The 12,956-nt window shown below is 41.1% G+C and overlaps 2 protein-coding genes across 2 annotated transcripts; one reads left to right on the top strand and one right to left on the bottom strand.

The window, feature by feature from the left end:
* Nucleotides 1-250: 250 nt before the first annotated feature.
* On the bottom strand, nucleotides 251-2,269 carry S-Lap8 (Sperm-Leucylaminopeptidase 8). The gene has a single exon (XM_018013402.2). The coding sequence runs from the start codon at nucleotides 2,057-2,059 to the stop codon at nucleotides 482-484; it is 1,578 nt and encodes a 525-aa protein (XP_017868891.1). The 5' UTR covers nucleotides 2,060-2,269; the 3' UTR covers nucleotides 251-481.
* Nucleotides 2,270-7,860: 5,591 nt separating this feature from the next.
* Nucleotides 7,861-8,712, top strand: LOC108615225 (uncharacterized). Its single transcript, XM_018009571.2, has 2 exons — nucleotides 7,861-8,391; nucleotides 8,458-8,712. Exons 1-2 carry the CDS (start codon nucleotides 7,870-7,872, stop codon nucleotides 8,584-8,586), a joined length of 651 nt encoding a protein of 216 aa, XP_017865060.2. The 5' UTR covers nucleotides 7,861-7,869; the 3' UTR covers nucleotides 8,587-8,712.
* Nucleotides 8,713-12,956: the final 4,244 nt, after the last annotated feature.

The raw sequence follows: 12,956 nt of genomic DNA, 5'->3' as shown, positions 1-12,956 counted from the left end.
ATTTTGATCATATCTTCAATAATTTTTTTTATATAAGTTATGACAAATGTAAATTTGTATAAGCAAGTGAAACCGCCAAATAGTAGTACAAATATTATAGTATTAATTCAGTATAAATAGTAGTAGGTTAAAGTAGTAGCGTCATCGGATTCTCAGGGTCTGTTCTAGTCTCTTCAATTCTTACAAATATACTATAAATATAATCTCCACATTATAATTATCCCAGAGGTAAAAAGAAACTACAAAGTCGTTTGAAAATAAAAATACATAAAATTTCTTTATTTCATTGGAATGATTTACACACAATAAATATAGTCAAATCTATTGAAGCTACGCACACTGATGCAATTATCTGCACACCAAGTCTTTACAAAACTGAGCACAATGGCCATACGAGCTGAGAGACATCACAGTGGCCATAGTGCAGTCACTGGATAGTTAAATACTGGGACATCTGTGGATACCTACGATCTTGTTGATTCTACTTGCACGCCATCTGATGCAGGAACTGGATGAGAGTGCGGGTCGGGCGTCCGGACATTCGATCGCGCAGCAGATAGGGCGGCACACCGTCTTCGACCGTCAGGCCGGTGCCGCGGGTGTCCAAGTGGACCCAGTCGAGGCATGGCACCATTTTGTGCAGCAGCGCCGCCGTCAGGCAGGAGGAGGCGGGTCCTCGGCCCACGTTGCAGATGTCGTAGGTTAAATTCGGCTCGACCAGGCGCTTGAAGTGCTGCCACAGGGGAAAGCGCCACACCCGGTCGCCGGTAATGGAGCCGGCCTTCTCGAACTGCTGCCAGAGCATCGTGTTGTTCGTCCAGAGGCCAGTGGCGGAGGCGCCCAGCCCGTAGGCAACGCCCTTGGCGTGTGTGCCCAGGTCGACGATCATCTTGGGCTTGTGTATGTTCTGGGCATACAGCATCGGATCGGCTAGCATCACGGCGCCGGCACTGGACACGCTCTTAATGCACACGGTCTTCCCGTTGATGAGGGTGATCACATCGCCGGGCTTCACGGCCATGCCCGATGGCATGTTCTCGCAGAGTGGCAGCACGGCGGTCACGTTGATGGGCAGCGAGAGGGCTGCGGCCGCCCGGACCGTAGCCACCACGGCCGCTGCACCACTGACGTCAGCCCGGAAGACATCCATCCCGTTCTTGGGCTTCAGGGAGAGGCCGCCGCTGTTGAAGGTCAGCCCCTTGCCAATGAAGAGCAGGGGCTTGTCGTCGGGCGAGCTGCCGGTGTAGTTGATCTCCAGCACCAGGGGCGGCTCACACGATCCCTTGGCCACCATCAGGAAGGAGTTGAGACGCTGCTCCTCGATCCAGTCCATGGAGCGCACCTCCACAGTAACGCCGCACGGGCACAGCGAGTCTATGGTGGCCTGGGCGAAAGTCGACGGCGTCATTTGGTTGGCCGGCGTCTCGGAGAGCCGCCTGGCCAGATTCTGGGACTCGGCCTTGAAGAGGCCGCGTGTCCAAGCATCAACGTCCGCCGAGCCGTACAGCTCCACCTTGGGCACCTCAATGCGACGGCTCTTGCGCATGTTCGCATTGTAGCGCCAGACGGCCATCGCGGCGCCCTCGGCCGCCTGCTCCGGATACTCCATGCCATCGACGGCCACATGGCTGGCGCCCTGCAGCTGCAGGGATCGGGTGCCAACAGCGGCCGCCACGCGCGTATTCTCCATGCCCGCATCGATCGCCTCCTCGGCATCGTAGCCGATGCCCTCCTTGCCCAGGCCGACGACCACCACCGAGGAGTACTCCTTGTCCAGGTTATTGAACATCCTGCCCTTGCCGAGCTCGCCATCCATGTTCGTCTCCTTGATCAGCTCGGTGATCTTGCCGGCAACGCGATCGTCGAACTTTTCCCCGTTCGGCGTCAGCTGAGGCGCCTTCTCGCCATCCTTCAGATAGAGCCCGATGACGACGCCCTTCTGCTCGCACTTGCGGCGAATCTGCATGAAGTGCACTCGCGGCATGAGCGAGGCGACGCGATTGAAGCGCAGCAGTCCCAAAACTGATTTATTACAGCATAAAACTTGTGCTCTGGCCATTATTATAATGATGCGATTTAGAAGACACCAAAAAAAAACAAAAATATATATTTTTATATAGAATGTAGAAAACTAAGAATCGACTACGAGTACTGCAATTTACAAGTATTACGGAAAGGACGAAAACTTTTCTGAACAAACGTTTCTGTATAAAAAAAAAAAATCAGTGCTCTACGTTTAGCTTATACCGATTAACTGAATTGTTTCCCCCCAACAAATTTTCCGTCTCGAAACACATTTTGAAATTTGGCTTTGGTGAACTTTGATTGGTATGAGGTTGAAGGAGGGTGGGATGAAATGGAGTGGATATTAGCAGAGTGTGTAATACATAAATAAATAAATAAGTATTAAAATAAAAATTAAACTTATGGCAGGTAAAAATAACCCCAAGAAAATTCATAAATAGATGAACTTTTATTAAACACTTGTTTCAAAATTTTAAAATTAATGTATATGAAACAAATAGAAAATAATGATTACCCATCAATTTCTATATTAAAATAAAAGTATAATTTGTATTTTCATTTTTTGATATAATTTTTTTTTATAATAATTATTATTAATTTTATTACTTTTATTTATTATTTTATTTTCAATTTGCTATTTTTTTTTTTTTTTTATAATAAATTTACAATTTTTATTATTCATCAATTTGTCTATAATTCTTATTTTCAATTTATATTATACAATTTTTAAATTAAATATTGAACATAAAAATTATGAATTATATTTTTATAGTGATTGATGAGCAATAATTATCTGTTCATTATGTTATCAATTTGTATATACAAAATATATCGTAAATTTTATTTTTAATTTTTACTATACAAAAATTTTATTATGAAAATTTAAAATAAAAATTATGATTAATTTTTTATATACAAGTTAAGGTAAGTAATAATTATTTTTTCTATTTTTATTTATTATTTATGTGATCTAACATATAAATTATTTTAAAAAATTATAAATATATATATTTTTTAAATTAAAATATTTGTATATTATTTTTTTTATATTTTTTCTCAATTTTTTCTGCCTGGTAAGCACTCTTTACACTGTTCAGCTGGGGTCTGGAAGTGTCTGGCAGACCGATTGACAGCGCGTTGAGGGCAACAGCGATAATTGCGACATTTATGAATGCCCAATAACTACTTCAAGTGGCTTGAAATTTTATAGCAATGATTAAATTTGCAATTATATAAATCAGTGACTGCAGTAACAACAACAAAAACAACTGCTGGCGAGAAAAAAAACACGCGCCGAGTGCAAAAAACTGCAACGAAGCCGCAGACGAAACACGTAAAAGCAATAAAGCAATAAATTGCCCAATTTGAAGGACTATTGTAGCCAATAATTTGCACAGCCACTTGGCTGGTTGGTCGATTGGTAGCCAGAGTGGCCAGCGCAAATATGTATGTATGTATGTGTGTGTGTGTGTGTGTGTGCCCATATAATTTCAACAAAAATATGCACATTTGTCAATGTCGCGTGATTGATGTGGTCGAACGCATTTCCGCCAAGCAGCCGCCGCGACGGTGAAGCCCTACAAAAAAAGCACAACGCAACAATTTTTTACATGTAAACACAAACACGCACACTCACGCAGTGTGTAAAAAAGGCGTGCATGTTGGGCCCCAAAGGATGCTGGCGGCTGTGTTGGCGACATTACGCGATTTTACGCATGATTTAAAATTAATGACAGCGGCGTCGCGACGTTGCTGCTGCCACTGGCAAGAGAGCTGTAACACACACACACACACACACATACGCACCCAAGTACTTAATGGGTGTGTGTGTATAAACAACACACCTTGGCCCCCACTCTGCACACACACACACACGCACACTCTGGAGTCAGTCGCCATGCAGGATGTTTAATTTCCTAAATGCATAAATCTCACTAATACGCACAACAAAATCTAAGCGCGGCTTATGCGATTGCCGCTTTTTTGTGCCCGACTACAACAACAACAACAACAAGAAATAGCAACAACAATAAGAGTAGCTAGAGCCATGGCTACGCGCACAACATCCGAAAATCATAAACAAACTTCAAAGGACATTTACAGCGGACAGTCGGACAACTGGCCAAACAAAAAGAACAAAATATATATGTATATATATATGTATATGTACATGTATATGCATGTGTAGTAGCAGCAAAAAATAAACGAGAATTTCAGCCAATGTTGAGCTTATTACGCACAGATACGAGCCACGCACTCGCCCACTCGGCCACACGGCACAAGCCACAACAATTCAGCTTCATTTGTGCTGCGGCTGCCCCGCAATGTACACATCCACGTGCGTTACGTATACGCAACGTAGTTGCTGCTACCTGTGCGCCGATAACGGCCTACGCGCCCCACGCGCTGCTTTCATTTCTATTTCCGTTTTCACTGAACGCCGCCGCACAATGCCCACTTTAAACTTACGACTGTTGCGGGTGGTTGGGTGGTTGGACGGTGGGATCAGCCTCACCTTTTTTGTTGTGCGGCGAAGCCGTGCTGCTTGTTCGTTCTATCGTTTGTTTGTTCGTTTGTTTGTTTGTTTGTTAGTCAGTTTGTTTGCCGGTTTATGCTTTAACCTACGGAAAATTGCCAATTGTTGTTGGCATGCAAATTTATGGCTTATTTGTTTTGCCTTTTGTACTACACACATCTGTCTGCATGTGTGTGCGTGTGTGTGCGTGCGTCTGGAGTGTGTGCGTGTGTAGAAGCCGCTTACTACACGTCAACCCTTTTCAACAGACTAATTCGCCCAAACAGGAGCGTTTCAGCCAAAAGCCCATAACTATAAGCCATAGAAAATCATTTGGGCCTAATGTGCGCCGCAGACTTGAGAAATCAATTGACATTAAAGCAACTTAAAGAAGGGCATATTAACAATGAAGCTGAACAGGATCATTATTAATAATGATTATTGTAAATGAGAATATTCATTAGTTAGTTGCATAACATAAAGTAATTTATAGTTATAAAAAAAAATTAAATTTGTTAAAAAATTCATAGAAGATATTATATATTATATTTCAAATATAAATGAAAATAGAAAGAAATAAAAATAAATATTTATAATTTTGAGAACGTATTTTTTATTTTTTTTACATATGCTAAAAACTCTAATCTTAAATGTAAGTATTAACAAATATAATTAATTTATAATTAATTTAAAAAACCAGAATTAAAAAAAAAATCAAATTAAAATTTTTAATTTAATAGATTCTTGTAATTTGTATTACATTCTTAAATTAAAAGAATTTTTCCTTATTTATTTATTTATTTAAGAGCTAACTTATTAATAATAAAATTATATGCTAGCTTAGTACGGGGCTATGGCAGCAGAGGCCTTCAGCTCTAGATTTTCTAGTTATTAAATTTAAAGATTTTATTTATTTCATATTTTGTATCAAAAATATGATAATTTTTAATTATATAAAAAACAGAAACTTTGCATAGTTAAACCTAACATCAACTCTCTCGCCTAATTGGGCCTCTTTGCGCTCCCCCGTTCAGCCGCTCCTGTTAATTTTTGTATCAAGTTCTCTCATTGTTTAGCCGCTTTTTGACCCAAATGCCGGAAGTCGAGCGATGGAAGCAAAAAGCTTTGACCTATCAGTAGATTTCATTAACAGAAATTTAGATAGGCATTAGTGTTGATGCCGACCCAAGGCGCAGCCATCGACAAGGACCGGGACCTGATCCTGGACATGGGATATAGTTGTGAATGTGGTTTTCGTGTCTTTGCAGCAGTTTTTCCTGTTTCGTGCTTGGCGACTTTAATGTGAGTTGTGGCAAATTACAAAAGTAAATGCGGAGCTGGTCTGGTCTGGTCTGGTCGAGGAGTGCATTTATCTGGGCAGTGGAATGAAATCCTCCTGCGAGTCGTAAATTTGCTAGTTGCATAAATCACGCAATTGAATTCTAATTTTTGGTTTACACAGTACACACACATACACACACACACATTGTCCGATGACCAGATAGAGTAGAGCTTATTGTGCGTCTGTCTGGGCTGAAATCAATCATGATTTTTAATGCACAAATGGGAGCAATTACAGTCAGTCGGGCAGACAAAAGAATTTACACTTGATTTATTGTTGTTTAGCCTGCAAGCTGATTGTTTATGTTTATTCTCTCTCTCTCTTTCTCTCTCTGGCTCTGTCTGTGTGTGTATGCATTAGTCTGAGCCACAAGGCTTCCAGCCAAGTGCAGTTTAAGTCTTTTGTTATATTTTACAATTGCAAGTTCAATAAGCCAGCCAACAAATTGTCTAGAATTTTATACTCTCTGCTGTGGACGGTATCATACTTTTGTAACCAACTGTGGCAGCTTAATCGGATCTACTATAATTACCTCAAAGAAAATATATATGCCTGTGTGTAGGCCAAAAAGCGAAATATCTGGCCAGCAAGTGAGTGAAATTAAGGTCAAGTCTGGCATCTCAAAATCGTTTTACTAGAAAGCCGTTATAGTTACAAGTGCGCTTTGCCATGGAAATGCTAAGCAGATTGCGTGGCTTAGGCGGCTGCCCTCAGCTTTCAGTTTTCATTGAAAACGGAAGAAGATAAAATGTTTATAAACTTAAAATAAAAATTTAGACCAAGGCAAGCGCTCGAGGCTTAAGCGCAGTTTGGCTGATAGTAGATAAGCATTAAATTAAATTAAAGTTAGATTTAAAGTCAATTAAATAAAGCAATAGATACACAAATTAATTTACTAAAGATTATTTATTAGTTGAAAATGGCATAGATGACAATAAATTAAAAAAGAGGTATATATGTAGATAAATTTCATATGTAATGTATAACAAATATTTCTTAGTGGGAAATGGAATAGATGTTCATAAATTATAATAATATCTATATTTAGTCTAATTTAATGGTCGATAAACTATATATGTAATATATATTAAATAATTGATATTTAGAAAGACAAATTTATTCTGCTCATAAACTTGACTAACAGACGGAAAGTCAAAATATTAAAGATTCATTAGCAGCTATTACTTTTACTTTTGAAACAATTCAACATTTATGCATATGCAAATTGCCAAATTATATTATTTCTGTGCACATCTAAGCAGATATAACCAAAGGTCTGTATTTTGAATTTTTGCATATGTGAAATTTTTTATTTTTTAATAAATAAATAAATAATAAAAAACTAAAAAATAATTATATAATATAGTTCGTCAACAATTTGAACATATTATGGATAGGTAATTTCCTGTTAAGCCATATTATATTATATATAGATAATGTATAATGATGGATTATATATAGATGATGTTGTAATTAAAGTAATGATTCACTGCTCAAAGCTCGTCTCAGGCCAGACGCAGCAGTTACATATATATAAGAAAATATATTTATATATACATATGTATTTTCTACACTAAAATCCCTCTCAAGTATAAATCGATAACTTACACAAGTTTACTGTCAACCCATACCTAACCTGAGAGTATTCAGACATTCAATCATCAGTATCGTTTTTTAGTGTATTTCGTGTTCGTCTTTGCTCAAATTGAACTATTCTTGGATTGGGTAAACAATGCGATGGACAAGTGAAAGTAAAAGCAGCAGCTAATTGACTATTTGCAGTTCAATAAATCGCTTAAGCAGGTACATAACTCTCCTTCTCTCTCTCTCTATCTCTCTCTCTCTCTCGCTTTCTCTCTCTCTCTCTAGTCAATTAGCACCTTCAATGCTTTTTGACAAAGTCAAATATTGTCTCATAGTGCGCGTTGGCCCATATAAGTGGCTTGGCCAAATTCGAGTTGGCCAGACGTTAGCCAATCGTGTCGTGATGGCCAAGCATTTGTTATTCTTCGGGCTGGTGCTCAGCGCCTTGGGCTGCTTGGCGCTGGCCGATCTGCGCGCCGATCTGCGGGATTTCATGGCTCTGGTGCCGCGACGTCGCATTGGCTATATAGCCGCACGCTACTATATATTCGATCCGCGGTTCCGCCAGGCCGTGGACTTTGTGCGCAGCGCGGAGTTCGCCCAGACCTGGCGGCAAATGCGCATGGCGCCCGACTTTGCCGATCTGATCGACTATGTGACGGAGTACGGCTCGGGCTACGACGTGACCAGCGTGGTGGACAAGCTGCCCAATCGACTGCGCGCCCTCCAGCTGTCGCGTGTCGTGCCCGTCGAGCTGATGCTGCGCCGCGATCTGACCACCTTTCTCCGCGAGGCCGTCCAGACCCTGCCCCGTGCCCAGTTCAACAGCCTGATGACGCGCAAGGTGCGCGAGAGCGGCGACTTTGCCAAGCTCTACAGGGCGCTGCGCGACGACGAGTTCCGGCAGCTGGTGGAAACGGCTCGGGTGAGTGCAGTTCAAGTTGAAGCGGCGACTGAGCATTAAAATTTCATAACGAGCCACCTATTGCAGCATTCCAAGGACCTGCAGGCGCCACTGAACAAGCTGAGCCAAAAGCACATCAATGCGGACGAAATCATACAAATCGTGTACGAGCTGATAAGTTGGGGTCCGTCGGTTGCTCCGGGCAGCAAGTTATAATTAAGTATTTATGAATTACCTTGAAGCGAACGACTCATTAAATAACCCAGAGCCCAACAAAACATCGACACGCAAAGAGGAAGAGCTCCAAGTTAAGATGCTTACCCGAAATACAAAAAAAAAAAAAAAAAAACAACATGCAAAATACAGCTTAAGTGCTTTTCAAACCCAAAATGCGACCGTGTCGGGGTCAGTTCCGCTACAACAATTCAAAAAGCAACAAACAAGACACAAAAAAGGGTTCACAAACCCAAACCCATTCACTTTTTCAACTGACTTTAATGTTGCTGTGCGACGTGCCAGACATGACAAGTGCTCCGAACTTTGTCGAGCTGTTGCATCGATTTCTCACTCAGTTTTCAACTGGCGTAGGCGGCGCAAAGTGGCCCAAAAGGCAGCCAGAACAAAGCCTCATTTGCACCTGGCCGTGCACAATGTGCACTCATTAGAGTGCTGCATGCGTCAGGGGAGCAGCCGGAGCCAGGTGAGGCCCTCAATGGTGCCATCTACATATGTTATCTATGAGCGAATGGGCAAATGAGCAAATGGCATACGCATGCCACATTCCCATTCCCATTCCCGTTCCCATCACACCCTTTGGCCTATGGCATTTCAATTAAGTTGCGTGGCGCCGCCCGTGTTGCATGTCGGCGACATTTTTATGCTGTGCCACGCACAATTTGTTAGCATCGACACAGTTTTTATGGCTTGCCAGTTGCAAGCTGACTTGCCACAAAATGCGATCATATTAGCGCCTCAAAGCCAGCCGTTGCCAAGTTTTATTTTCAAGAAGCGAATTGCTGCTGCTGTTGCTGTTGCTGCTGCTGCTGCTGCTGAATATGCAACAAAAGTTGCGAGCTTGCAGCTAACGCCCACAACAAGTCGGCGACGACCCACATCATTTTGGCGCAGTTTTTGGCTGACGCCGTTGCAGAGGCGTCCAACACAGCTAGAGCATAAAATCGTGCTGGAGCAGGAGCTGGAGCAGGAGCAGGAGTTGCAGCTGCAACGGAATCGGGCTGCTGTTGGCTCTACTGCTGTTTCTCCATTTTGCTTGACATTAATTTTATGCTGTGCAGTGTGTGTGCTGTGCCTAGCACTAAATGGGGTATATCCGACTACCAACACTCTGTACTCTAAAGTTCACAGTTGCTCAGAGCGTCGTGCTTTCCTCGCTCTCCTAACTCAGGATTAATATATGAGCCATGCTTAGCTCTGCTCAGTCTAGATTCCCATCCAAGAAGTTTAGTCAAGGAGTATTATGCGGCTGTAAGAGTAGCTAGCTTGTTTTTGTTAGTGGCGCTGTTGCTGTGGCTGCAACACTAACAATTTGCGCGAGTTTGTTGCTGCGTGCCAGGGAGTCGAAGCAAGAGTCGAAGCCAGAGCAGCAGAGCTGGAGCCAGAGGCTGCGCCAACGGGGCGAAACGCGCTTAAATTGTCGCATTTGTCTTGTCGTTTTAAGTTGCCGCCACGCTCGGTGACTGCTGCATTGCATAAACTTTGTGTAATCCTTTCAATTTGTTGCATACTTTTAGGCGCAAATTAAAATAACAAGCGCTGCGCCGCGGGCTAACTGGCAGTCTGGCAGCCAGTCCGCCATCTAGTTTATTCCGTGGGTTAGGACTAGGTATTCGATTTGTTAGAAACTTGCTCTACACGTGTTCCAAAAAGCACACACACACACACTCGCACACACACTTGCACAATTAGTGTTTGCCACACAATGTTGCCTATGACCCAGCCTTGAGTTGTTGCTGCTGCAACTTCTTTGACTGAATTTCGGCAGTGCGTGTTGCTTGACTCCTGCGGCCACGCCCTGCTGTGCCTTTGATTAAGCCAAAGTGCACCTCCTTTTGCTAATACTCTCTCAACTTTTTAACTGGCCTCACCGAAATAATCAAATTGAATGAATTCCTGGTGCAGGCAGCGCCTCAATCTCTATCTCTATACGAATTGCTTTGCCTCCAGTTTGTTGATTTAACTCATGCACCAGCTGCTGCTTCTATTGCTGTTGCTGCTGTTGTTGTTATTACTGTTGCTGTTGCTGTTGCTATTTGTTGTTGTCATTTGGCATCAAGTAAATAATTGCTGTTTGCTTTCTATGCCCTATGCCAGAGACCTGGTTTAGACTTGCTAAAGACTCTTGTGACCTCTGATAATATACGCATTTTATATACAGTATATATATACATATATATTCATACGTTTTTGTTTAATAATAAATTCTATAAATAAATGTATGTGAGCATATTATTTATTTAATTGCTATATGTTTAAGGCTGTTTACACTTTTTGTATTAACATTATTATTTAAATTCAATTTTTTTTCGGAATTTTTGTTTTATTTTTGTACTATTGTCAAGCAAGAGCGCTCGAGGCTTGTTATAAATAGCAAAGCATAGCAAACATTTAAATATTTTATTCATAAAATTATATTTGTGCTTTATGTTCACTTTTGAATTTTATAGATTTATTTACTTTGTATATAAAAAAATAAATTAAATATTTTATCAAAAATATTTCAGTCATTAAACTTATTAAATATTAGCTGATATAAAATTTTTAATTTTTATTTATATTTAATTAATTTATATTTTTAAAACCAAGTGAAGAAAATAATTATATATATTTTAAAAATATTTATTTCTAATATACTTTATTATAATTTTTTACACAATTAAAAATTAATTAAAAAAAAAAAAAAATAAACACTTGGTAAAATAAATAAAAAAAAAAAAAAAAAAAAAAAAAAAAAACTCAACTAAGCTGAAAATTTATATTGTTTATTATATATTTTATTAAGCTACATTTTATAATATTTGAAGTTATTTTTTAGATTTTAATTTAATGTTTCAGAGAAAAAAATGTGTCATTAATATAATACTGAATATATATATTTAAAAATTAGTAAAATTACTTTTATTTGTTTTACATTTACCTATTGTTTTATTTTTCAATATTTTATTTTTTTATTATTAATTGGTCTCTGGTAGAAAGTTAAATTATCTGCCTAATATATATTTTTTCTGTGATCCTTTCATGTCTGATTGAATTATCGAAATGCTCTAATAGAGTATACACGCATTCGTTGGGCTGTGCACTTGACTAAATAGTATTTCAACTCATGCTTGAGCGCAGCCGGCGCATCTACGTATTTGGCTTTGGCCGAATTCAATTCAGCTGCTGGCAGCCCTTTCGGCTTTTGTTGTAAACATTTTTGAGTGGCCGCGCATGATGCGTCGTTTTTCTGGGTGCTGCTGACTTGTTACCGCCTTAACTGTAATATCAGTTACAGAGCCACCGGGGCTGGGCATCCACTTCGTATTCTATTTGGAGCACTCACTCTTTCTCTCTCCCGCTCCCACTCTGATTTCAATGGCTGAGCGTTGAGTGGGTTTTTTTTGCTGGCATTGCTGCTGCTGCTGGCTCTGCTTTTGCTGCTGCTGCTGCTGCTGCTGCTGGCCTTTGGCATGTTTGCTCCCGCTCAAAAGTTCTTATGCCTGTTGGTTATACTTTACTTATTTTAGCCAGATTGTCTGTATTTGCGGTGGTGCGTTTGTTGTTGATGCGTACGTGATCTGGGTTCAACACGGGCTCGCATGCCCTTTGCTTAGCAATTAGTTTTAAAATGGCTGCCTTGTTGGCTGTCCATGTTGATGTGCATGCTCTCTACCTCCACATCGCTCCTTGGCTTCGTTCTGCTCCATCTCCACCTCCATCTCTAGTTCGAGCGACTCGTTTTGAGCTGTACGCTCATTAGAGCTGACCTCGGAGCATTGTAAAAACAGAAATGGATTTTTATACTCTCCTCGTCGTCATCATCGTCGTCGTCGTCGTTGTCGTCGCTATAAAAGACTAGTCCGGCTGCTGGCAGTGTAATCCAGTCACACACACAATGCCCCGACCCCATGAGGTGGGGGCCACAGCAAACAAAAAATCAACAACAACAATCAATGTTGGCCGTAATCAATTAACGATTTAACGTTCGCTGCGGATTCTGGCTAACTGGTCGTCGCGACCCGTCAACATTTGGCGCCAGCTCCGACCCCTGACTCCAGTTTTTCAGCTTTAACTTCTTCTGCCTGCCCCAGCCTCACCTTGGCACAGCACAGCGTGTGTGTGGTGTGTGTGGGTGGGTGTGGTGGTGGTGTGTGGGTCATGTGGCTGCAAAATTGAAACGCACCACATTGACAGCGGCTGCATGAACACGTCATCCAGTCACAAGGGTCGGGCACTAGCTCGTGGAGCGAGTTGCACCACCAAATGCATGCCGACCTTTAAACCCAGGACAGAGTTGTCGCTTGTGCTATAGCTGCATCAGATCCGCTTCGGAAAGTGTACTTTTATTCGTTTAATAAAAGTAAGGACAA

This window comes from Drosophila arizonae, chromosome 5 (assembly GCF_054131065.1).
Source record: "Drosophila arizonae isolate 15081-1271.41 chromosome 5, UAZ_ARI_1.0, whole genome shotgun sequence".
Lineage (NCBI taxonomy): Eukaryota > Metazoa > Arthropoda > Insecta > Diptera > Drosophilidae > Drosophila > Drosophila arizonae.
Note: the sequence above shows the minus strand (reverse complement) of the source record. Positions and strands in the feature narration are given on the sequence as shown.